This window comes from Idiotropiscis lumnitzeri, chromosome 16 (genome assembly GCF_059441095.1).
Source record: "Idiotropiscis lumnitzeri isolate Australia: NSW breed Sydney's pygmy pipehorse chromosome 16, RoL_Ilum_1.0, whole genome shotgun sequence".
Lineage (NCBI taxonomy): Eukaryota > Metazoa > Chordata > Actinopteri > Syngnathiformes > Syngnathidae > Idiotropiscis > Idiotropiscis lumnitzeri.
Genome location: NC_142406.1, coordinates 15,390,953 through 15,416,616, shown reverse-complemented (window position 1 = coordinate 15,416,616; position 25,664 = coordinate 15,390,953). Strand labels below are relative to the sequence as shown.

General features: G+C 48.1%; 1 protein-coding gene across 1 annotated transcript in view; it reads right to left on the bottom strand.

The window, feature by feature from the left end:
* macf1a (microtubule actin crosslinking factor 1a) overlaps positions 1–25,664 on the bottom strand; it is a 98,739-nt gene that overhangs the window by 34,358 nt on the left and 38,717 nt on the right. The window contains 52 exon segments of the mRNA XM_088318247.1: positions 585–791; positions 865–1,053; positions 1,176–1,774; positions 1,889–2,381; positions 2,613–2,812; positions 2,897–3,026; positions 3,117–3,355; positions 3,437–3,496; positions 3,584–3,695; positions 3,770–3,926; positions 4,078–4,244; positions 4,377–4,694; positions 4,941–5,140; positions 5,217–5,331; positions 5,412–5,585; positions 5,686–5,883; positions 6,235–6,402; positions 6,517–6,690; positions 6,791–6,946; positions 7,069–7,302; positions 7,387–7,542; positions 8,241–8,567; positions 8,569–8,721; positions 8,800–9,018; positions 9,118–9,273; positions 9,361–14,964; positions 16,356–16,491; positions 16,562–16,653; positions 16,772–16,894; positions 17,167–17,265; positions 17,337–17,444; positions 17,662–17,745; positions 17,857–18,016; positions 18,219–18,412; positions 18,520–18,658; positions 18,741–18,919; positions 19,166–19,326; positions 19,394–19,577; positions 19,667–19,793; positions 20,347–20,501; positions 21,326–21,337; positions 21,695–21,847; positions 22,072–22,293; positions 22,389–22,493; positions 22,879–23,040; positions 23,155–23,232; positions 23,304–23,432; positions 23,515–23,797; positions 24,168–24,322; positions 24,394–24,487; positions 25,080–25,207; positions 25,440–25,535. Coding sequence (XP_088174373.1) covers positions 585–791; positions 865–1,053; positions 1,176–1,774; positions 1,889–2,381; positions 2,613–2,812; positions 2,897–3,026; positions 3,117–3,355; positions 3,437–3,496; positions 3,584–3,695; positions 3,770–3,926; positions 4,078–4,244; positions 4,377–4,694; positions 4,941–5,140; positions 5,217–5,331; positions 5,412–5,585; positions 5,686–5,883; positions 6,235–6,402; positions 6,517–6,690; positions 6,791–6,946; positions 7,069–7,302; positions 7,387–7,542; positions 8,241–8,567; positions 8,569–8,721; positions 8,800–9,018; positions 9,118–9,273; positions 9,361–14,964; positions 16,356–16,491; positions 16,562–16,653; positions 16,772–16,894; positions 17,167–17,265; positions 17,337–17,444; positions 17,662–17,745; positions 17,857–18,016; positions 18,219–18,412; positions 18,520–18,658; positions 18,741–18,919; positions 19,166–19,326; positions 19,394–19,577; positions 19,667–19,793; positions 20,347–20,501; positions 21,326–21,337; positions 21,695–21,847; positions 22,072–22,293; positions 22,389–22,493; positions 22,879–23,040; positions 23,155–23,232; positions 23,304–23,432; positions 23,515–23,797; positions 24,168–24,322; positions 24,394–24,487; positions 25,080–25,207; positions 25,440–25,535 — 14,463 coding nt within the window.

Here is a 25,664-nt window from a genome sequence, read left to right as displayed (position 1 = left end):
AGCTCTGTTTTCTTTCACAACGATTAACGCGCACACGCACAAATGCTGTAAATTGTTTAGCTCAGCTGCGCAGCATCAATCATTCAAATGCTATGCTAATATTTACACGACTGTAACCTTAAAAAAAAAAAAATCCCATTTGATCATTTACACCCCGCCGATTGTGTCGTTTAAATTTAGAGTCGCGCGCCATCAGCACATTTTGTGGTTTTAATATTTGTTGCTCACACACACTGCAAGAATACATGCAAATATTATTAGCATTAGCATTTTTAGCATTTCCTGTTTGCATGCGTGCCTCCGTGTGTATTTACGTCGTCGTTACTTAAAACATCGATGCTACTTTTATGAGCCCGTCTATGGTGTTTTGCATTGAGTGTTAGCATCAAGCTAACACTGTGTAGATGAAATGAAATAGTTTGAACATTTTGTTTTTTAAATACATTTCAACTTCAGCTGAGAGTGACAAACAGCTTGACGCAAGGACTCTGGGCCTCTTGGAGAACCATGAAAAATTGAACTCACGCTACTGTATATTTTATTCCCCACGAAAAACGAGATTGCACTGAAACATTTCTCGTCACCTTGCTGCTGACGTCGTCAAACTCGCTCTGAGTGTGTTTGGCTTGCTCCTGCAGCCTCTGCGCACCCTCAGCGCTGCCCTCCGGACTTTGGGGGGCGTCCTGCACCAGCCCTTGAGCCAGGTCGCGCAGGTAGACCACCTGAGGCTGCAGGCATGCTAAGTTCTCCTGTTGGCTCCTCAGTCTGTCCAAGCTCTTGGCGCTACACGCCTGAAATGAAGACAGCGGGAGGTTTATAATATATAGATTAAAAAAGTGGTTACGAATGGATATCTTCAAGTACCTGAGGTCCGAGTGCCTCCTGGACTTCGATTTGGTGCTTGGCGGCCTCCAGGCGTCTCTCCACCGCTTGCCGACCTTCCTCGAACTCCTTGAGGCGGCCCGATAGCTCCTCCAGCTGTGACGTGCGACAGAGGAGGCGCTCGCTCAGGGCGTCCAGGCGCCGGTTCAGTTGCGCCTTCTCATCTCGAACCTAAAAAAAAAAAGACAAAAAAACCAAACAAAACCGTTTGTATGTTAACGTACAGCATGCTGAATTGGGTTTATTCGGCATTTTTAAATTTTAGGTATCATCAGTGTGCCAATTGCCAATACCTCGTCCTCTCCAACGCAGCACTGCTCCAGCAGCTGATCGGCGGCGGTGTTGAAGGCCTCCAGCAAAGGTTGTCGTCTCTCCAGGTCCAGAGCGAGCCCCCGGGCTTTCTGCAGGGCCTCATCCAGACCCACCGAGTCGAGCGACGGCTCGATCTCCGCGTCTTTCTCCTCACATCCGTCCAGCCAGGGCGCAAAGTCGGCCTTGTGCCGCTGATAACTTTCCGCCTTGCTCAGAGTGCTTTTCAGTCGGTTTTCCCGCTCCGAGAGCCTACCGTTGACGTCCTCCCAGTCCTGCCGCAAGCGGGTCAGGCGGGACTGCAGGGCGGCGCGCTCGTCCCCGCCGGCGGATAGGGCGGCCAGCAGGGACGCGCCCTCGGCCTGGATCAGCTCGTAGGAACCGCGTTGGGCGGCGACGGAGCGTTGGAGGTCGGCAGCGGCGGACAGCAGCGAGCGGATCGCCTCGGGACGGCAGGGCAGCGCGTCCAGCGACGAGTCCCGCAGCGCCGCCTGCTCGTCGAGCCACGAGCGCACGTCCTCGAACATCTGCTGGAACTGCTGTGTGGAGGACAACGCGGCCTGCAGCTGAGACAGGCCGTCCGCTGGGGACAAGACAAAAAGTGGAATATTTAAAAAAAAAAAACATTTTTATGTGCTTTTGTTAGCCAACCAGAAAGCAAAATTGGGCGACAGCAATCGAATATAAGAAAAGGCACCTGCGCGGTCCTCTAAGCTCTTGAGCGGCGCGCTGACACTTTCCAACCTCTTCTTCAGCTCGTCCTTCAGGTACGGCTCGGCCACGATAGCGCTCAGCTCCTGGCACAGCCGCTTCGCCTCGGCCAGTTCGCCTCGGCGCCTCTCCAGCTCCGAGCGGATCTCGCCCGTCTCCTGCAGGCGCTGCCTGAGCGCCTCGGGTCGGGCGCTCAGCTCCGCCTGACTGTCCAGACGCTCGCCGAGTGCCGCCGCACTGGCCGAGAGCTCGCGCAAGAGCGCCTGGTAGCGCTCGCTGGTGCCATGCGCCCGCTCGATGTGCTCCGAGCGCTGGTCCAGCTTGCCTGTCAGATCGCGCCACTGCCGGGAGACTGAGTCCAGCTCGGACCGGACCTCCTCCAGCTCCTTGGGGTCCTGGGTCTGCGAGAGGATGCCCTCGGCCGCCTGGGTGAGCTGGTCGAACTGCGGCCGACGAGTCTCAAACTCCCGCAGCATGAACTAGAACAAGTTAAAAGTGTGGGGCGCCCTCTAGTGATGTATGAAGGAATTGTTACAGTTTTTCTATTTAGAATGGCGGGCACCAACAGTTTGTGGTATCTAATTTAAGACTTGACGGATTGGACACTTCGTTCGGTTACATCACACTGTCCCTAATATTTTGACCAACTGAGGAATTGAGCCTTGGAATATTTTTGGATTGTTGAGCTGCGTGCGAGTGTGAACACAAACCTGCACTTGTTGTTTCTGCGTGTTGAGCATGTTGGGGTCGATGCTGAGCGGACCGAGCACGCTCATCATCAGCTCCTTCTCGTGCAGCCACGGGCCGAGCTGAGACGCCGCCGAGGCGAAGCTGCCCAGCCGGCGGGCGCACGCCTCCAGTTCCGCCTGACGCCGCGATGCCGTCTGATTGACCGAGAGCCAACGAGAGTCTGACGGGGGGGTGAAGAGAAGAGTTTCTTGCGCTTCTTCAAAATAACGATGACAACTTTCGAATATTATTTGGTAGCACATACCGATCTCCTGCAGCTGTTGCCTCCATGTGTCGGCCTCGGGGGAGTCGGGGTTGTCGGCGATGAGCTTCCTTAAGGTTCCCTTCAGCTCCTCTACCCTGGCGGAGTGCTCGGCCAACTCGGACATCAGTGCCTGGCCACCATTAGATTTGATCTCATTATTCGTACTGGATTTAGTTTTAGGTTTAGCTTATGTAGGGCGTGCAAGACAATCTTTAATGACCTTGTTCTCCTGAGCCTGGGCGCGCACCACTTCCGGCTTTGACGGCGAGGCGGCGTGTCCCTGCGCCAGGTTCTTTTCTTTGTCCGTCAGCCAGTTCTGCAGCTCCTCGGCGCCACGCCTGGCCTGCTGCCTCTGCGCCAACGAGGCCTGCTGGCGGCCCAGACGCTCCGTCAGGTCGGCGCCGAGGGCCTTGTGTCGGGTGTTGACGTCAGACACAGCCACTTGGATCTCCGTTAGGTCTGACGGGACACAGACGTGAAGAATTGTGCTTTGTGGTGAGGATGACGAGGATGCAATTGACGCATTTGGGCCAGTCGAACCTTTACAAGTATGAATGCCGTTGACGCTCCCGGGGGCAGAGCCGTTGATTTGGGGAGCACCTGTGAAACACACAATTAAAAAAAATAAAAAATAAAATAAAATAAGAGAGCAACCAAATTCATTATAATTCAAGGAGCCACTTTTACCAGATTTGCTCTGCGGGGCCGTGATATCGATGACTTGCGCCTCCAGTTCGGACCCGCTTTTGTTCAACTCCTGCACTCTGGACGCCTGCGATTCCCATTCCTTAAACAGCTCCTGAAGGCATCATGATCATTGATTTAAGGAAGAGTCCCTGAAGGCAGCACGCGGCATGTCGGCGGAACCCCCACCTGTAGCTGCTGCACTCGCCTCTGCAGCGCCTCCGTGTCCTGGGTGACCTCCTTGGCGGGGAGCTGCTCCTGCGCCGCCTGCAGCCACCTGAGGAGGGAGCCGGAGAGCCCGCGGAAGTGGAGCAGCTGCTGCTCGCACGCCAAAATGGACGCCAGTCTGCGCCAGGCAGGGGGAAGAATTTTTAAGCGTCATTTTTAAAGCAGACTTTTGTTGTTTGTTAGTGCGCTACGTTTCTCAGCTAGGCTGGCTGAAGATCCACGGACACTTTCAAGCCACAGTCAGAATACAGTGAGTGAAAAACAAAAACCTTTGGTTGACGTCATCCTCCAGTTGCTTGAAGTCGTCCGATACGCCTTTGACGTGTTCCAGGAGGCTTTGTGTATGACCCAAAACTTTTGACGTGCTGACGTCTTCCGCCAGGCCGCAGAACGACATCAGCTGAGGAGCTTCCTGTTCCAGCTCCGACTTCACTTCCTGTCAAAAAGCAAGTCGAAATTGGAGCTGGGTGATCGATCGAGCCTTTCCATTATTTCAAATTGATTTTCAGGATGATTTCGACGTCGATGTTTCCCGTGTGATGAGGTTTCACTTTTCATGAATGCTGACCTCCACAGTCTGCCTGTAGTCATCCACGCTGCGATCAGGCTGCCCCGCCGGGCTCAGAGCCTTGCCGCGACTGTGGATGAAGACCCGCAGGTCGGCCGCCAGTCGCTCGTAGCTCTCCAGCCGGGGCAGCAAGGTTTTAAGCTCCGCCTCCCGCTCGGCTTGGCTGACCTGGGCGCCGGCGAACCTTCGCGTCAGCTCGTCCAGCGCCCCCTGCAGGCCCGATGCCGTGGAGGCGTCGGGGCTCTGGAGCAGCTTGGAGACGGAATCCCGTGTGGCCTCCACGCTGCCTTGTCGCGAGATGAGCTCCTGACGAAGTTTCTGTGGGAGGGATTTTTTTTTTTCTTTGCTTAAAAATTGGTCACATAAGCGCAAAAATACAAAAAATGTTTATGAACCTACATTTGGCATAAACACATTTTAATTTCTTCTAAATAAAATGACAATACTCAATAGAAATGGACAAAAGTAAAACGTTTGCTACATTGAAAAGGACCTGGCAAATAAATGATATAATGCAACTCTGGCGTAAAAAATAAATAAATAAATAAAATAAAATTATCGTACGTGATTCTGAGTGAGGGCATCCTGAAGCGCCTGCGTCGTGGGCTTGACGGGCGCCGGCTCCAGATCCAGCGTGTCGAGCCAGGCCAACAGAGCCTTCAAGCCCTCCTGCACGCTCACCGACTGGGCCACGGCCGTCTGGAGCTGCTCGGCCCGCTCCGATACGGATGCCGACAGAGACGAGAACCTTTTCTCCAAACCGTCTGAACAAGAACGATGAGAGGACATTTAATGGGAGAAGAAGTTGGCGATGTAAACATTGCGTGTTTAAATCCGGACCTGCGGCACACAAGATGTCCACAGCCTTTAGGGAGGGGGACTCGTCCGTGCTGACCAGAACGCTTCCCGTTCGCTTCACCTTCTCCAACTGGACCGAACGCTCGGCCAGCTCATCCTGCAGCACACGGGAAAAAAAATGCTCTATCATCTCATAAGGTAAGACCAGTTTGGCAAAAAGCGGCAAGAACTCTTTACCTGGACTTGCCGCAGCGTGTCCTGCAGGTCACGGGGGTCGGTGTAGCCGCCGGGCTTGGCGATGCTTTGGTTCTGCTCCTGTGCGCTGAGCCACGAGTGGAGCGAGACCACCTCGTCCTGATACTGCTGGTAGCGCTCCAGCAGGCCTGACAGGCGGCCGCCCAACTCTGACGACTGCACGCAAGCGCAAGTTTTATCCCAAATTGTTTTTTCCTAAATCTTCAAACCATCACATAAATAGAATGCAAAATCACCAAAAACCAAAAGTGTTCACCTTGGCGTGGAGTGAGGTATATCTGTGGTTAGCGTCTTGCAGCTTGTCGGTCACCAGCTGCTGAGTGGTCTCCAGGGCAGCAGCATCGCCGGCGCCCGCCTTCTGCTCTAGAGCGCCCTGACACGAGTCCAGAACCTTCTGACCCGAGATGGCGACGAAGCGCAGGTCGGCCTTGTGGCAGATGACGTCCTCGGCCAGCTGTGGCAGACCATGAAAACATGCGCATTTATCCACCATTTGTATAAAACAGTGAAAGACCGATTATCGGCCGGGTTGATTATCGGGGCCGATATTTGGCATGTTGCCGATAATCGGCATCAGCCTTTTTTTTTTTTTAACTTTCAAGGCCGATAAATTAAAAGCTTATTAAGTTTATTTTGGTCTATCGCGAGTATAAAAGAATCGGTAGTGGCTCCCACTCCTGCGCTAACAGCACCACCTACAAGCAAGTAGAAGAAGGTGCAAATTGTGATGAGATGAACCCTCCACGAGAGGGCCCGAGCACTCCCGTGAATTGCAAAACACAAAACTGACAAAGGTTCACATTACCTTTCTGTGCTCCTCCAGCCGGTTTTTCAGTTCTTGAGCATCCGTTTCACCTTCGCCCAAGCTTTTCAGATCCTGCTCGCTCTGATCCAGCCAGCTGCCCAGATGGTCGTGCTCCTGGAGAAATTTTGCCAGCTCGTCCTTCAGCACCTCAGACTTCCTCAGTCGCTCCTGGAAGCGACAAGACAAACGTTAATAGTTAACCAACAAATGGATGAGTGATGTATTTTCTGATCTTATAGAAATGATCATGGCTCCTTCAGGAAGACAGTTTTGTAAGTGGACCTGGCAGCTGTGAAGCTTCTGCTGGTGCTCAGCCTGCAGCTGGTCCAGCGTGGCTCGCAGACGTCGTTTCTCCTCAGGAGGAACCGTGGAGTCGGGCTGGTCCAGCAGCGTGCGAGCTGACTGGCTGATTTGGAGAAGCCGGGCCTGCTGTGCCTGCAGTCGCTCAAGCTCGGCCTGCGGCGCAGAAAAGGCAAAGGTAATAGTCAAGCTGGAGTGAGAATGGCACTCGCAAAATGTTAGCGATAATGGGCTGAGTAGATGAGAATGTTTGGACCTGCAGCGCCCCCGTGTGGGCAGCGACGGCAGCGTCGGGTTGCGAGGAGGTCAAGTCGGTGACGTCTTGAGCGGCCGATTGGTGAGCGGCGCTCAAGTCTTTCAACAGCGAGTCCATCTGGTCTTGGGTCTGCTGCAGCTCCTCGAAGGCTTTTGCCTAAAAATGACAATCCATTAAATGTGTTATTTTTCCGATCGTAAACCAATTAAATGCTTCAATAATTCTACTTTTCCTAATTCAAAGCATGCAGCACAATTTTATTAAAAATATCATCTCACCCTCTGTGTGTTGTGCTGCAACGTGGCGTTGATGGTCGAGTCCACCTCCGTCACGGACGCGTTTGCTGCCTCCGTCAGGACGGCATACTGCTCTTTCATCCGCGCTAGCGCCACCTGCAGGCCCTCTCGCTCCTCCGGGCTCAAGCTTTCCCCTCGCTCGGCGAGCAATTCCTCCACCGAGCGGATGGCCTGGGCCACGTCATCCGCGCGGGTCTGGAGGTCTTTCTGTACTTCCTGGAAAACGCGCAAAAAAAATCAAATTTAAATCTTAGCTATATGCTTAAAATTCAAGTTTTTTTTCTACTCGCGATTTTGCACCTTTAACTTTTTTTGCTTGTCCTGCAGGGCGCTCACGTCATTGGATGCCGCTTTGGATTCCGCTCTCTGATTGGCCAGAGCGGCGGCGGCTCCTGCCAACCAGGCATTGAGACCTTCCAATTTGCGAGAAGATTCCGCTTTCTGTTGCTGGACAACCTGATGAGATGGACAACCACCAAACAAAAACAGCAGCAACATGTGAGCACAGTTTTATTTTTTTTTTTTTTGGGGGGGGGGGGGGGGGGGGGGGGGGATAAAGATTAACGCCAGGGTTGTGCTAAGTTACGAGCATATTGTGTCCAGATACACAATCACAATGCCACACATAAAAAAAAATCACACAAACACAAAAACTTTCTTTATTCATGAAAGTCTGTGGGTACAAAAAAACGGTGTGAGGAAGCCGTTACCACGGCAACGCAAGTGGCTCCTGTCAGTGGGCATCTGCAAGAGCAAGGCAAACATGTTAACGACACGCGTGTAGCACAACATGCCCAGGGGAGGAACACTCGTGATGTGAAAGTGAAGCAGTGAGAGTGGAAAGTATGACCACGGCGTTAGCGGGTGAGCGAGAGAAAATTTGGACAATCATTCACCCGTCTTCTATGTTAGCTTAGCGGTTAGCATGGCTCGGCTCCCGTTACAAAAATTGCCGCCAATGTGGAAGCACCATTTTTTTTTTATCGTCCATCTTCGCGGTCAGCCAGACATTTTCACAGAGGCACAAACGACAACAGCACGAATTATCGCCATTGGTCAACTCGATAGAAAATGAATGAATGTTAGAAGCGGTAGTTGTCGTTAGTAATCAAAAAGCCAACAAACCAAAGCGACTCATTGATGGTTTTCCAAACCTCTCGCTCCTCGACGTCAGCCGTTTCCTGCCGGAGCCGCCATTGCGCCTCCCGCTCCCGCCAAGTGGCGGCCCGGGCCCGAGCTTGCCCCGCCGCGCTGTGGAAGGTCCGCTGCAGCTGCTGCAGCTGCCCCAGAAGACGTCTACTCTGCTGGGGCGCCAAGTCCTGCGCCCGCTCCGAAACAAAAATCTGGACGTCCGAGGCCACGTCGGCGACGTCGCCGGAACAAGACGTCAAGTTGGACTGAAGCTCCTTGGAGACGAGATGCCACAGGCAAGTTTTACGCGCGAAGGACAATCTTTTGGAACAACAATGCCGTGATGCTGAAACTTGCCTCGGAAAGACGCAACCGATGCCAAAGTTGACCATCATCGTGCGTATTTTCACTTTCATCATTTACAAGTGCCTCCGTCTCTCTCAACCAGCTCAGCAAAACCTCGACTCGTCCTCCAAGTGAATTCAGCTCGGCTTCGACGGCCTCCTGACAGATGAAGACGACATTTAGTTCGCGGTTTGGGTTCAACACACCTTTTCAATCGAACATTTACAAATTCCTAACCTTGTTCGAATCTTTGCGGTCTCGCAGGTTTTGCAGGATCTCCTCAGAAAGCGTCGAGGCCACCTGGTACGCTCGCGTCAAGCTCTGCTGATCCTTCTCCAGAGCAGTTAGTAGCTGAGGAGGAACATCTCCGGGGTGGTGGCTCATCAAGAGGTTGCGGGCAGCTTTCACTTCTGCGGTGACCTCAGGCTGCAGGTCTCGCAGCTCCACGTCCAGATCCTGACAGTAAGACGAAACGATGTGATTCACTCTCAGAACCAGACTATCTTAGCGATAGCGCGGCCCGAGGCGCAGAGTTCACACCAGTGTTGTCGTCACCTGCGTCTGCCTGATGATGTCATCCAAGGCAACGAGGCTGCGTCCAACCGACTGCTGTTGGTGCTGCTTGAGCCTGACTTCCAGGTGTCTGACCATGGAGATAAGCGCTAAAATCCTCTGGTCGTGTTCTAAGCACTTCTGCCGCAACAGTGATGACTTTGGGAACAGGAAAAAAAATAAATCAAGACATCTATGCGACCCATTTAGAAAATACACGAGAGGTATCATTTGATTTTTTTATACCTTGCCAGAAGTGGACTCCACTTCATCTTCACTTGACATCACTTCTACTTCGTCACCTCCTGCTCCTTGACTCGCAAAAGCTGGATCGGAATCAGGAAGTTCTGCTGATCCGGAGTCAGCAGAAGCCTCTTCCAAGAGGAGGCCTGCAGGTTCTGGAGACTTAACCTCCAGATCTTTGGTAGTTGCAGCTTGAGGTGGTTGGTGCTCTTTCTTTCCTTGTTCCGGTTCTGTGGCGGAAGACTCAGACTTTGCCTCAGGATGAACATGTGGATGTCTTGCAAGTTCTTCACAAGAATAACCAACTTTTGTCTTCTCTGAAGGCTTTTCTTGTCTTTGTTTCGGTTCCTCTGGGTGTGAACTTGGCTCTTTGGGATAAAAACTCTGTTCCTCTGGTGGTCTTGAGGGCTGGGTTACCTCAGTGTCGCCACTGGTCGACGGACTCTCAGGTGATCTATGAGAAAGGATTTCCGCCGTGTTTTTCCTTGTTTCTGTTGTAGATTGAGAATTGGCTTTCTGATCCGTCTGTAAATCGGCAGGCTGAACTTTCAGCCTCTTTGACTTCTTACTTGGTTTGCTATCTGCAGGCTTGATGGCTGGAAACTGCTCCTTCCCGCAGCGCTCCTGTACAGAAACTCCTGCATTTACTTCGGCAACTGCCAGCTGTAGTTTGTCCTCCTGACTCTTTAGGGTCATGTTGTCACTCTTGAGAGTTCCTTCTATGTCTGTGGTCACGGTCTTCTTGACTTCCTCAGCAGCCTTCTTTTTGCTGACCTTCAAGAGGTCGCGCTCGTTCGACAGACCCGCCTTTAGAGGTTCCTCCTGCTCGCTCTTTCCGATCGCCTCCTGACTGCTGACCGGTGGTTCTAGTTGGTTCAGGCTAGACTGACGGTCTTCCGCTTCGAGTCTCTGCTGTATCCTCTTGTCAGTGCCCTCAAGAGACACTGCTCCATCCTTGACATGCCCAGTTTCATCATTTTGCGGGCGTTGTTTTACCGTCTTGCCATGACTAGACAACACTTTCTCTGGCTGATAAGTTTCAGATGAAATTTTGATTTCTGGTTTCTGGGTTTGATGTTCTTCCTCTGCGACTTTTACCTTCTTTTTACTCCTCTTCTTTTTCTTGGTTTTACTTTCATTCGCCAAAAACTCCTCCAACAGCGGTTCTTTCTTCTCCATGGCAGAAGAAGCCTCTTTTTGAAAGCTTAAAGTTTTCTCTCTTTCGGCATCGTTCTCCTTTACAACATCCTCAATCCTACCTTCCTTATAACTTGTTTTTACGTGTTCTCTCTCTTTGTCACCTGTGTGTTCAGTTCTGGAATCAATCGGTGGCCCATCTAAGACTCGGACTGATGAACTTCTCTCATCACTGGATCTAGAGAGCAACTTCCCAGGTTTCCTATCTGACATCTCTTCATCCTTTTCCTTCACACCTTTCTCGATATCCGTGTCATCTTTGTCAACATGCGTGTCATGCGCTTGACTTGATTCTGGAAGCAAACTTTCAGCTATGTCACCTTTTTGTCCATCTGTGTTCTGTTGACTTATATGCGATCCGCCTGGAGACGCTAGTTCAGGAATCCTTTCTGCCCTCACAATTTGTCGTTTTTTCACTTTCAATGGTACTTCTAGCTCCCCCAGGGGAGAAGGAGCCTCGGTTTCAACACAAATAGTCTCTCTTTCACCATCATTTGCTTCTACAACATACCGCAACGTCGTTTCCTCGTCACTTGGTTTTACTCGTTCACGTTTTCCATCTGACTTTAACAGTTTTTGCTGCTCCATTTCGAAGATCAAAATCTTTTCTCTTTCCCCATCATCCTTCTCTACAACACCCCCCATCGTGCATTCCTCGTCCCTTGGTTTTACGCATTCTTCCTCCTTGTCAGCTGTTCTGGAGTCAGTTGTACCATCAAAGTCTTGGACTGACATACTTCTCTCATCATTGGATTTACACAGCACATTCTCAGGTATCCCTGCTGACTTTGCTTTGTCTTCTGGATTAATGCCTTTGTCAAAATCGGCGTGATGTGCTTGAATCGATTCCGCAACCAAACGTTCAGGTGTGCAACCTTTTTGTTCATCTGTGTTGATCTGGAATTCATCTACAGTCTTTGGTTTCAGAATATTTGCTGGAGTGATCTGAGGTATGGCCTCTTCAATGGCTTGCTGGATTCTCTTCTCAACATTTGCAGCAAAGTGACTCAAAAGGTCAATAGACCGATCTGGCTCCAGTGGCTTGTTGACTTCCGTTATAACGCCAACGGACTTTGAAGCGGTCAAAGGTTCAACACTACCCCACGTCGGAATCTGAGGGCTAACTGGGCACTGTATACTTTCTGATGATGAGGTGATGGATGAACTATCATCGTCCATTTCTATCTCCAAAAGAGTCAATTTGTCCTGGATTTTCTGAGCCATGTCACTAGAAATCAGCCGCAGAGCAACTGCGTCACTAAAATTCAACACTTGCTGACCATTTGCTGGATTAACTAATCCACCTTTCAGAATCTGGTTAGTGGCAATTTCTAAAATCATATCCTCAGAGACTAAATCATTTTCAGATGCTTCAGGGAGAAGAAGCCTTGCTCCGGTGGCGATATCAATTATGCCACCACTGTCTGCCTGGCTTTGGAGCACTCTCAGAGCTGGAATTGGGTCAACTTGTTTGGCGGACACAGCTTCAAGAATTGTCATGGGGCATTTTGTTTGCTGGTTCTCAATCCCGCTGAATGGTCTCACTTCCAAAAATCGCTTGCCTGTTTCAATGTCGATCTTACCCTTTCTTACAAGGTCTGAATAAGGTAGAATCAGGGCGCTTTGGGGGTCAAGCACCCCCTGAACTGCTGTGCTTGAAGCCATAGCTTCATTTGCAACTTCCTCTTCCAGAAGACCCCGAGCAACAGCCTCGCTTAATGTTATTCTACATCCGGACTGGGGGTCCGAAATAGCTCCAGTTGATGCTTGTAAAGCCATAGCCGCCATGTTTGAGGAGCCTCCTTTACCTTGACAAAACCACTCAATCTCCTCCAAGCCGTGAGCGAGCGATCGATCCATAAGACCTCGGTCTACAGCATCAGACACCGACAGCCTCATTCCTGAAGCGTGATGGATTATCCCGCCCTCGGCCACCTGTTTGAGCAACACCTGATATGCATCTTTGGGGTTTATTAAGCGCTTCTCAATTGCTTGGTCCAGAGGAACAGGACACTCGGTCTCTGGGTCAATAACTCCCTCCATCTGTAGCTGTAAACTGGCTTTAGTGAGGGCTGCTTCAGTCCCACTCACCTTTCCTTTGTACGCCTTCTCAAGTGCTAGTAATTCTTCTCCTTGACCGTCCTCTATTAGTCCAAGGTTTGACGCTAAGGTGACGGAAACTTTCTTATCCCTGTGGAGGTCTACAATACCTCCAGACGCCACCTGAGCTTCGAGCAGTCGAGTTGCAGTGTTGCCATCAATCAAACCAGCTTGAGCTGCCTCCCTTACCCCACATATTTGATTTTTCTCCACATCCAGGATACCCGCAAGTGCTTTATCCGACTTTAGGACACTCCACATCAGATCTTCATCCAGTAGACCTTCCTGCATGACGTCATCTATGCTCAGCGCCTCACCGCTTCTAGCATCGAGGAAGCCGCCAAACAATCCGACGTGAGCCATTAATTTGACCGCAGTGAGACCTGAAAGGATGCCCTGAGCAACCGCTTCATCCGGGAGCAACTTTTCACCATCTTCCGTCATGAGGCCTCCCTGAGAGAGGTCAAAGACCAAACTTGACAGTTCAGCATCTACCTCCCCGGATGCAGATTCACGTTTGCCCGGCTGTGATGTTTTGAACTCAGATTCAAATCTGTCAGGTTTCCTCAAATGCTTTGAATTGGAACACTCATTTCCTGAACCCTTTAAAATGTTTTCAAAGCTTTCTGGCTCAAGGGCTGTCGCCAAGAGTTTGGATTCAACTGCAACCTCATCATCTTTGTACTTTTTAGAATCCTTTCCAAGACTAGATGTTCCCGTTTCTCCATCTTTTATAATTTTGTTTACCACAATTTCTGATGATCTGTTTAAATTCATCTCAAGAGTAGGGGAAGTCTCAGGTTTAGATACGTCACTGTCTTGCTGTCTGTTTTTGCTGCTTTGCATCAAGTCTTTGTTTTGTATGACTCTATTGGGAGTTGATTTGATTTGTGCGCTCAAATTGACTAAAGTCTCAACTTTGTTTCTGCTAGCAATGTCTCCAGCCATTGGCTGAACAGCGTAAATTAAGTCCAGCAACTCGGGGTCAAACAGCACAACGCGTTTGCCCGAGTGTGCGTCCACGTAGCTGTGAGTCATGAGGTGGAAGAGCAGCTTGTGTTTCGCTTGCTGGTTGGCATCCATCCTGTCTGCTGCCTCGGCATCCCACGCAAGGCTGGCAGGGGAGGATGCAAGATGAGGGGAGCTTGAAGAACCCCAACTCAGGTGGTTCAGAGATGGCGTGCCTGACGGGTTCATGTTGGGGAGAACATCTGGCAAATGGATGTCTTTGAGAATATGGACGACACTAGGCTCCAGGATTTCCTCAAAGAGTAGCAACTGAAGAGTTTCTGAGTTGTAAATTGCTCCAACAGCATTACGCTGCCTGAGGATGTTTCGTGCCAGCTCCCCTGAGATAACTCCTTGCTGAAGAGCCTCCGCCATGGACAGGACTTCACCAGATTCGGGCCACAGCATTCCCATAAACGTCCAGAGGGATTCAAGGACCAACAGAGACATCTGAACGGAAATAAGGTCCCGGTCGATGCTATTCTCCAAATCCAAACGTTCTCTAGTTATGGGGTCGAGAATCCCGCCACTCTTGAGCTGTTGCACAAACAGGGAGCAAGCCAAGTCCTGGTCCATGAGTCCATGACGAATCGCATCGTGAACGGTCAGCCGGTGTCCAGATCGGGGGTCTACGATGCCACCGGCAAATAGCTGAGCTTCTAGGAGCCGCTTGGCCACTTGCCGATCTATAAGGCCTTCTTCGATGGCACGGAAAATGCCAACTTTTCGACCGGAGCGGAGGCAGACACTTCCTCCGGGTTGCTGTTTGACAGGAAGCAGGAGAAGACCCGAGTTGTCATCTGGGACGCAACGCCGAAGCAGCTCACTCAGGTTTACTTTCTCAGCTGTGCTTGGATCGATCAGCTCTCTGCGTTGAAGCCTGGACTCAAGCTTGGCCCGAAGGATCCTGGAGGACAGGAGCTCCAAGTCGTCTTCTCGCGTTAGAATTTCGAGAATACAAAGTCCAGTCTCCTCTCGAATCAGTCCGGACTCCACGGCTGAAGCTAACACATGCATATTCAGTCTTTGGCCACCGGTTGCGGATTCCACCAAATGCAGCGTGCTCTCCAGGTCTGAGAGCGACTGCCTGGCGTGAGGACCAATCAAACCGGCAGTAAGACTTTCATCCACTGAGAGGACGAGGCGGCTGTCAGAAGAGACGAGCCCCCCCGTGGTGACCAGCTGGGCCTCCAGGAGAACACGACCTGTGTCCTGGTCAATCAGACCTCGCTGGGCAGCCTGGAACACCGCAAAGGTTTCCACACTTCCCAGGTCGATCACACCAGCGATGCAAGATGGCACCTACCAAAAAAATGAAGTAAAATATGCTTTGGTACCAGGATATTCATCGAATATATATATAATGTAAGATTATGTTGTGCTTGAATGTTAAATAGGTTTAATGAATCCTAGCAGAATATTATATTATAATATACAATACATAGAACTAATAGTACTGATTCTATTATAGCAAAATTACTACTCTATAATATATTAAATAATACATTTGACGTAAAAAGAACTTTAGAAGAAAAAAAACAGCTCTTTCAAATGTATTTATGATAGAGTACAATAAATCTTTATTTATAGTCTACAATTACTAACAATAAAAATAATAATGACAACAGCTACACAACGGCTACGACTCCAAACAACCATAATAAAAATACATTATTGCACTTTTATGACTAACACAACAAAAGTCATAATGATATTAAAAATATTACCACAAGAATTATTACCACTAGAAACAAAAACAGAAAACGCTTTACCTAAAATCTTGTTTTATTGTTCTTTAAAAAAATGTAATTAAAAAAATAAAAAAAATATATGAAATGATTTATTGTACGTATATATATAAAAATATATATGAAATAATATAAAGCAAGAATTAAAGCCTCCAGTTGTATATTAAAGCATATGAAAAAAAAAAGTATCAAACTATTTTTGCATATTTTTAGGCAACATAAAAAAAGAAGCGAGCAGTACTCACCGGCTGGTGGACACACGCTTAACGGGCAGAATGCGGCACAGCGCGGCGTGAAAAGCTGATGTTAGCGTTGTGCATGCCATATTTCCATTTTTTTTTTTTTAACGATACCGTGAACCGTAACGAAAACCTGACGGTAAAGTCCACATCGCTCCTTTGTGGCCGCTTGCGGTTAGTGGTTGTTGACAAGCAAAATGCTGGTTGAAGAGTGACACACTGTTAGAGAATCGCATTAGAACAAATAAAAGTCAGACGCACAAACACACACGCATAAATATTTGTGATCTGGACACAACATGCTCATGGTGAGGTTGTTTTTTTTTGTTGGTTGTTTTTTTGCATAGCTGGCCTCTGGTGCACAGAAACACACACAACAGCAAAGCAACACAATCAGATTTGGATTAGCGTACTCAATGTACAGAAAAAAAAAAGTAGACCCACAGGGCGCTTTATTAAGTCCCCTTGCAAGATCTCATAAAGAGCTAAATTGAATGTTTTTGGTACCAATGAAGGCCTGGTGTTATTAATGACATCAGCGTGTGATTGGATGAGGTGAAAATGACGAGATGAATTCATGAAATGAGGTCGGTGGTCAAGTTAACGACATAAGTGCAGACCTCGGTGAAATACGAACACACCACATGCACACACATATTCTTGGCTTGCGAGTGATGTGAGGACTCAACATGACTTTTTTGCACACCTTTCTCTCCTCCTCCTTCGCCAGTTGTTGCTCCAGCTGCTGCATCTGCTGCGTGGAGGCCTCGCACATGTTCTGGTAAGTCGACGTTAGTTGTTCCAGCTGTGCCTCCACGTGGGCGCGCTCGTCCGGGGACAGCCTACGGAGGGACGGGCGGGTGCGGGTCGTCAGGGTTGGACAGCGGACGTCGCGTGCAAGTGGGGACTTACGTGGCGGCTTGTTTGGAAAGTAGGAAGACCTGCGTGCTTCTGATGGCTTCGGCCACGTCGTCTTTCTTGGAGGCAAGTTGCTCGCTGATGGCCTGATTAATACGAAGTGTGGGAAATAAAACATCAAGCGTACCATTTAACCGTCTATCTTTGATATTGTGATCATAATCGAATCTGTTTTGTCCCGCTAAGTGAATCACTAATGTTCACCTGTTGCGCAGCGAGTGACGACTCGGCATTGGGACCGCCGGTACGTTCCTGGAGACCTCCGATCCAAGCCAGCAGGTCTGACACCTGACCCACCCTGGCCCGCTTCTCTTCCTCCACCTCTTTCTGCATGCGTGGGAACAACGCTTATTACCTCCAACAAGGATTCTGCTCTTAAAATATTTAAAATATTACATTTTATTTTTTTTATTTAAATGTACAACCAAATAGCACGACAGCAAAGGTAAAATTACACAGGTGCATAGATTCATAAATGGGGAAAACATTTCTTTATTCTTTAATAATCAATATAATAATACATAATGATTTAAAAAATAAATAAATAAATGTGCGCTCAAATTTGTCAACTATTCCGCATTTCCTGTTTAACATCTCACCGCTTCTTCTTCGAGTCGCCTGAGGGCGTCGCTGATGTATTTGACGTGTTGCGTTGTCAACGTGACCAAGGCCGTGTAGCGAGTGCGCAGGTCCATAAACTGGACAAAAAAAAAAATAATAATAATTTAATTTGAATTCTGATCCAAACACACATTTCAGATGAACGTACCTCCTGAGTAATGGCGTCAGAGGAAGAGTGCATCTTCCTCCTCTTCACCGGCGACTTGTGCGTGGACTCCACAAAGGCTCTGAAAGTCATCAGCTGCAGCTCGTAGTCCTGCAAAGAAGGCATTAATAAAAAAAAAAAAGACTGGTGAAGGATAAATTTACCATCATCAGGAAATTACAATCCGAGCTGCCTCATAGCTTTTAATTTTCTTGCATCACAAATATTTTGACATTTATTTTATTTATTTAAAAAAAAAAAATCTTTGATAAAGAACTTGATTGCTCGTCTTCTCCAGTCACGGTGCTAATTACTAAAAATCACTTACCTTGACCGAGGTGCAGTAATGTTTGGAGTGAGTCTGGCAATCGTCTAGTTTGGTCTGATTCTCTTCAATCTCGGCGACCAAAGCCTAAAATCATTTTAAAAAGACAAAATAATTGTTACATCCGATCAGCATCGCAAAGTCCCGCATGGTAGCCACTTGTGATTATTCATTTGGAGACATTGCGTGTGGACCGACCGTCTGCTGTGCCAGTTGCTCCGACAGCAACTTGCTGTCGGTGGTCCCGGCCGGCGTGCTGTCCTGCCGCTGCGTGGTCTCTTGGATCCACGTCATCAGCTCCGAGTGTCCCTCTCGGTACTGTTGCAGAACCGAACCGATACCTTGCAGCTCTGCTCGCCTGCGCCCACGCGACAAAATAACACGCCATGTCGAGTACATCAGGAGATTTTGTAACACGTTTGCTTTCAGTCAGTAATTTTAATTTTTTAAAGACACTTTTAAATCTGCTTTATTTATTTATGTATGTCTATGGTTAGGCAATTTCACTTGTGGGCGTGGCCACAATGAACGTAACCCTATTACAGCATCGCATGACTCACCGCGTTTCGATCTGCTTCTTCACGCCGCTCCACCGCTCGGCCGCCTGACTGGCTCGTTCCTGGTAGCGCTCCAACTCGGGGCTGCGGTCCGGGTGGAGGACGGCGAGGCAGGATGCCGCCTCTTTGGCCCGCACGACGTCCAACTGGAGGGACTCGAAGACGCCCTCCTGCTCGGACAGCTCGCATTGCCACTTCTAGGGATGAAGGAAAAAAAAAAAAAGTTGCAGATTTGGATCAACTATAAAATATCGAGGCAGCCTTCGGTGAATTTATTAAAGTCGCGGGGTGTTTAACAGCTTACCCCGAGTTGTTCTCTAAGGCTCTGGATGGCCGTTGTGTCCGCAGGAAGGATGTCCTCCTCGCTCAGCCTGCTCTCGTACTTCCGGACCTGACTCTCAGCCTCTTCCAAGCAGCGCAGCAGCACGTCCACCTTTTTTAATCTGGCATAAAAAAAAAAAAAAAAAGACGTTTCTTTAACGGCGTGAACTTGACCGAGCTGCATTGAAACTTGAGCACACTGACTTTTGCAGGAAGACGGACGAGAGGTGGTGCAGCTTGTCCATCTTCTCCACGGCGCCGTTGAGCTCCGAGCGCAAGGCGGGGAAGCCCGAGGACGCGGGCTTGTCCTCCAAAAAGGCCACGCAGCGCCGAGAGACGCCGCCCAAGAAAGAGCGAAGCGCATCCAGCTCACACGCAAGTTTCTAGACATTAGAATGTAACGACAAATTAAGGAGATTTTTTTTTTTTTTTTTTACGGAAAATAATGAAAAAGAGAAGCAATATTAATACTTTAAAGTTATTGGGGATTTCTTTTAATAAGAAAAAAAATGTAAAGTGGAATTTTGACCAAAGGAAAAAAAAATATTTTTTTTTAAATAAAAACATTTTAATGTCGCAATTCAAGTCCAAGTTTAACAGTGGAAAAAAGACTCAAAAGCGCAAATGACCTCCTGCTCGGCTATTCTGACGCCGTTATCCGCGCTGTCGTCCGTGAGCCGGCTCGGTGTCTGTATAGCTTCAATCAACCTCTGCTCGGCATCTTTGAGACGCAACGTGACGTTCTGCAGCTCCGACACGTACGAGCGAGACACAGACTCGTCTTTCTCCTCTGAAGACAAACAAGCCGTGAGCATCACCGCGCCTTGAGGGAGGTCGCCGTTGACCCGTTCGCTCACCGCTCTCCATGTTGAGCAGCAGGTCGCGACAGCGCTGCTGGGCTTGCCGGACGTCCGCCTCCAGCTCCCTCCGCTCGGCCGGCGTGAACAGCGAGCTCTCTCTGCTGTCGGACAGGAAGTCCGACAGATGGGAGTCCAGGTGGTCCAGGACTTGCTGGCGCTCTGACGGGGACTGGCTGCGGACCTGACGACAAACGAGAGCAACGAAACAAAAATACAATGGAACTTTTAGCTGGCAACACAAAGCAAAAAGACGTTCTGATGAAGACGGACCGTGTCCAGGTTCCACTCGGAGACGGCGCGAAGGTCTTTGACGAGGTAGTGCCAGGAAATCACGCTTTTCATGTTGATGTGCAGCTGGTGCCACAACGACATCACCTGCTGGTACAACTGCTCCGTCCTGCACAGCGCAGCACACATCACGCTTATTTCGCAAACACACTAGAAAATATTGACAGTTACAATTTTTAATTTTGAGACACAAGGGCGGGTCGGGCAGAACTTTAAAAAAATAATTGTAATTATCAAATTAATCAAGAAATATTTTTATCAAATAATTGCTTTGAGAGCTGTTTAAGTTTATACTACCCAAATCCTCAGAATTTAACAGAAAATATTATAATAATTATTATAATATAATTATATTCTAATGCTAATTAATTATTATTATAATAATTAGTGATTATAATATAATTATAATCTAATCTTATTATAATGCTAATTAATTATTGTAATATAAATGAATTAATATTGAGTCATAGAATAAATTCAAGCGTTAAAATATTTTGGGGAAATATTTGCATGATTACAGAGAGCCAGGCTATGGATTATGCCTTAAAAATAATTTTAATAAATATATATTTTTTTAATTTATAATATAATGCGAGTACTGAAAGGATTCACAGTGATGTTACGGTGCCTTGACTAAAATGCAAAGAAGCGCGTGTGCCCACCTGCTGGCAGCATCGATGGCCTCCTGGTTGGGCGGTGGCACGGTGAAGCAGACGGAGGGCACCATGGCCTCGTTGCCCGTGGGGCTGATCACCTTCCACTTGGTGCGCTGCCCGTTGTCCTCCAGCACGCATTCTTCGCCGCGTATTATCGTGATCTAACAGCGATCACGTCGGGACAGGACGGAAGACGCCAGAATGGAGTGGGGGGGGGGGGGGGGTAATTAGTCGGGATTGAAAATGAGGATGGAGGCGTCAAAGAGGGAGAAAAAAATGGAGATTATCGAGTGTTCAGATGATTAAAAAAACATTGCGTAGTACAGTCCATGTGTCCGTGACGAAAACAAATGACATGCAAAATTAGAATCAAGACAACACAAAGCCAAACGATGACTGAATGAGTTTAATGAAGATGATAATAGGAAGGTGCGCTAAAAAAAAAGCCCATTCACAACTTCACACTCGGGCCGATACATACAAATATGGATGATACTCAAACGTGTAGCTTATTTAGTTAGCATGAGTATCAGTAATTAGAACCTGTATCGGACAAATACCAGATCTATACCGGTTTAACCTGTTGTTGATTTGTTTTTAGAATCAATATTGGTATCAGTGATACTGGTCCCAGTATCACACACCATAAGCGGATTTTCTTGAACATGTTTATTTGTTGTTATATTGATATCAGAAATAATACAAGAGCACTTGTTGTATAGGTATCAGTTTCGGTACGGTCTTGCATCAGAAAGATATCAAATATTGCACTTCCAGATTTCATCATCATTGCCGATATCAATCGTGGGAACACTGACTTTGTATCCAAACCAAATCTTGCAGGCAAAGCATCACAATTTTTTTTTGTTAGCCAAATAAGCAGATTGTGTTTGTTTGCGTAAAGAATGATGCAACTTGAGTGAGTACAGAGCGAGGAGGCGGAGCCAACCGCAAGCAAATAAATTAGATAAAATGGCCGCTCTACCTGAACGTTTGTCTTGACAGGTCGACGGGCGAGTGAGGGGGGGAGGGAGAGAGGATGGGAAGAAGTGAAAAGTGAGGAAAAAAGATGAGAGGATGGAGAGAGAAGAAAACACGATAAAGTGAAGGAGAGAACTTGAGCTTGTTTGCCAGATGACCATTTTCAAAAAAAAAAAAAATTATTACAAAAAAAAATAATAATTTTTTACATCTCATATCTGACGTTGACCTGTGCAGAAAGGAGAGCTTATTTGGAGTGGAGGTGTAAAATAATAGTGTGCAGGTTGGAGGGGGTTGTCGTGGCGATCGGATATGTGCACAATTTGGGAATGTTGTCTTCTTGAATGACCAAAAAAAAAAAGGTTGCAGCTACCTCTATTTGTTTATAGTCGCAGACGGCACGGACGGGCGTGGCCGCCGGCAGCGTGCTGTCGGCGCAGCGAGCGCGCAGCTGCACCAGCGTCTTGGCGCGGCCCACCAGGCTGGCCACCTTGCCGCGATGCTCGATCAGCTGCTCCTTCTCTTCCTGCGGGCGGGCGGGCAGAGAAATCCAACGTTAAAATGTTACATATTTTATTGATGCCCATTTGTTCACCCTGAATGTTGTATTGGCACTTTGTTGCCATGGCAACGTCCCTAACAAGTCATCAGAAAGAGCTACATGCAATAAAAAAAGTAAAATAAATTAAATAATTCCTTTTAGGGTTGAGTGTGTATATTAAAAAAAAGGTGAGGGTGGGCGTCGCGTACCATGGAGTCCTGCAGCAGGTCCTCCAGCCTGCTGAGGCGACTGTTTCTTTCGCAGATGTACTGCCTCTTGATGCCGTCCTGCAGCTGCTTCAGGAACGACTCGCAATCGCGCACGTCGCTCATGAACTGGAAGTAGGCCGTGTTGTCTTTCAAATGCTGCTCCACGCACACGCAAAGCTGGTCCACCCACTGCCACTGCGTCTGCAGAGCGGCGCTGTACGCCTGACAACATCCGCGAGTCCAAAGTTAGGCCGTGTGTGCGTTTTTGTTTTTTTTTTTTAATAAAAGGAGGAAATGAAAATCCCGCTCCTCCGCACCTCCAAAGTCTGCTTGGCGGGATGATTTTCCTGGCACAGGCGCAGCGCCGTTTCCTGGAGGGAACGCATCACGCCATGTTTCTCGTCCAGCTCACGTCGCAATTCCTGAACATACGGCAAACATTAAACACACGAAAAGTGGCCATCAATTCATTTTTGAAAATAAACTCAGCAATTATTTTATTTGAGTTGTAATAACGCCGTTCGCCACTAAATGGCAGACATGGCTCAAGAGCACCTACGAACACCAAGACTGCACTTCTTCAGAGGAAAAAGAGCGAACAGGTCGTGGTCAGAACCCGACGCCGAATGAGGTCAAGAAAACCGGAAGCGGATTCTATTTTCACGGAATTTAAACACGATCCTATCAGTCTGGTTTGCTTCGAGACGCGATCAGCCGTGAAAGATTTCAACGCTAAAACACAATCTCAAAAAGTTCATTTGAATCGCATATTCGACACTTAATGGCGCGTGCGTCCTGTCCACTCACACTGTACATCTCCCGTTTGGCATCCATGTTGGTGTTGTTGTGGCTCCAGTCGAAGGCGATCTCGTCCTCCTCGCGCTCGTTCAGCCAGATGAGCTCCTCGGTGCACTCGCGCACCAGAGAGTGAAGACTCTCCAGGCTGCGCAGCCGCCATGCCGAGTGCTCCTAAAGTTCGCGCGTCAGTGGGGAACACACCCAAACACACACTTGCTTGGGTCAAATGTGTGTGTGTGTGCGTGTCCTTGTCTGTGTGTGTGTATGAGGAAGCCATTTGCTCACCACAAGTTTGCAGTACTGCTGCTCCAGTTTGGCCAGAGTCTCGCAGTAGTTGCTCCTGAAGTTGGTCGACACTTTGGCCTACGACGCAACAATGTCGTGGATTATTTCTAGCCGTCACGATGACGTCTTTGGCGTCAGCGAGCACGTACCTCGTAGCCGCGAGCCTCCTGCAGCCCGCTCATCAGCTCCTCCACAGCCGCGTGCACGTTGTTATGTTCCTGCAGGTTGTTTTCCACCGAAGGAAGGTCCGCCCCCCATTCAGCTCCTTCTAGAAGCTCCTGAAACACGCACACACAAAAGACGTCGAGCAACGGTTCCTGATGGCTCCTAAGGGGCGTCCGAACATGTGCCCGATCGAACCTGCGTCTCCTCCACCCATCCCAGAAGCTCGTAGATGAACCTCAGGCTGCCCTCGTCCTCCGACGATGACATGGCCACCAGCTGGGAGCGGGCCACCGGGCGGCGCAGAAGGGCGGCACCGGCAGCGCCGGCGGCCCCCAGCAGGGTCTGGCCCAGAGAGAATCCGGGGCCCTCGGCGGGGGCGCGCTGGCTGAGAAGTTCGCCCCCCGTAAAGTGACCTTTTCGGTACAGGCTGGAGCACTGAAGTCGGAGAGACACCAGCTCCTCTTCAAGGCACGACAATCTGCATGCGGACAACATACGTGATTTTTAGGACCCTCACCAAGGACATGGAATGATTGCGTCGATTAAGGTTGCAGCATTGGAATATTTTTAGAATCGAGCCTCATTGACGTTATGGCAAGAATGTTCCCATTCAATTTTGAGTCCATTCATTCATGTAGAATTATAAAAAATGTCAAATTAGATTTAAAAAGAAATACATGAAAATAATAAAAAAATGCATTTTTTAATTTATTCGGAACAAAATTGACCCAGGATGCATGACAATATTTTTAAAGAAATAAAAAAAAAAATAATAAGAAAATAAATAAAATAAGAAATAAGAAATAAATAAAAATAATAATATCATTCAATCTGCCGAGTGGACCCACCTGAAAGCGAGCTGCTCCACTTGGTAGTACTTTTCATTTCGGAGGACTTTGTGCTCCTGCTGCATTTGCGTCATCAGCGCCTCACACTCGCGCAAGTAGCAGGCCAGCTCGCTCTCGCACTGCAACGCCTCGCCTCTCTCCGCCCGCAACATGTCCTGCGCCACACGGGAGGCTTCAGCCCAACACGCTCCGTACTGGACGTCACGTTGAAGACACGAGTACTCACGGCTTGTAGCGTGTTCTTTGCCAGGGTGAGCTTCTCCTCGCAGTCCAAGGCGAGGTTCTGGAACTTGTTAGCTCTCTGAAGCAGCAACTCGAGCCTGAACACACATTTTTTTTCATTAAATTTAGTCATACAGAGGTCCTTTATCTATTTTATTTTTTTTAAACATGATTTTTAAATTCATTCAGTGACCAGAAAAATAGCATCATACAAAATTGGACTGTAAAAATATATCTGAATATAGAGAATGAAACTATTTGAGCAACATAATTCAATGGGAACAGTGCGGCTTCTTGACCACTAGGGGGCAATATACTAAATATGTATCATATACATAAAGTAGATGGTCATAACTCCTCAGTAAGCAGGAGTAGTAGATATTCTTTGCAGGATAAAAATATGGGTGAAAAAAAAAAAAAAAAAAAAAAAAACTAAGTTTAAAAAAACGATATTGTTTATTGTAATACAAATTCAATTTATTGCATCTTTTTAGAAAATGCAAGTGAAGAGGTCCTTGATAAAATAATCACATATTAAATTAGAATAATGAGGGGAAAATGTAATTAGATAATTTTTCAAAAACAGCCGATATTAATTTTTTAAAAATATATTTTCATTTATTTGGTCACCCAATTGAAACCATTTGAAAGAGAAATGCAATTTGATTGCCATGGAAACAAAATACTGACTTGTCCACTGCAGGTCGGAGAACCTTCTCCCTCTCCAGCATCTCCAGGATGAGTTTGCCCCACTCCTCCTCCAAGTCGTTGGGGTGGAGACCCTGAGGAAGCTTCACGCGGCCAAACTCCATCCATACCTTGTGACGCGCACACAAAAGGTGAGCAGATAAGATGATCGCGTGTGAAGAGCTAACAGTGGGAGGTGGGAAGCATCATGTGGTGACGTTGTCAGCGTGGGAGAGGAGGAACCTCGCAACTCCACAAACAGACTTGATTAAATTATAAATAAATTCATTATTTTATTTATATCAATTCGCATGCGATGGATGCGAATGTAAAGTAATGCTTAATATTCCTCCTTTCATTTACCTCCAAAAGTTTATAAAGATGTTCCACGTGACTTTTTTCCAGTTCTTTGGCGGGAATTTCCGTCTCCTTGAAGTGGACGTACTCGTTGTAAAGTGCCTGCAGGAGCACACGAGACAAAAGTCCAAAGCTGACAGCGAGAACGAGAGGCAGTGGACAAATTGAAATTGTTTTAGCTTTCAACGATGCGCATCTTTCTTTTCCCTTACTCGTCACAGTAAGGTGAGT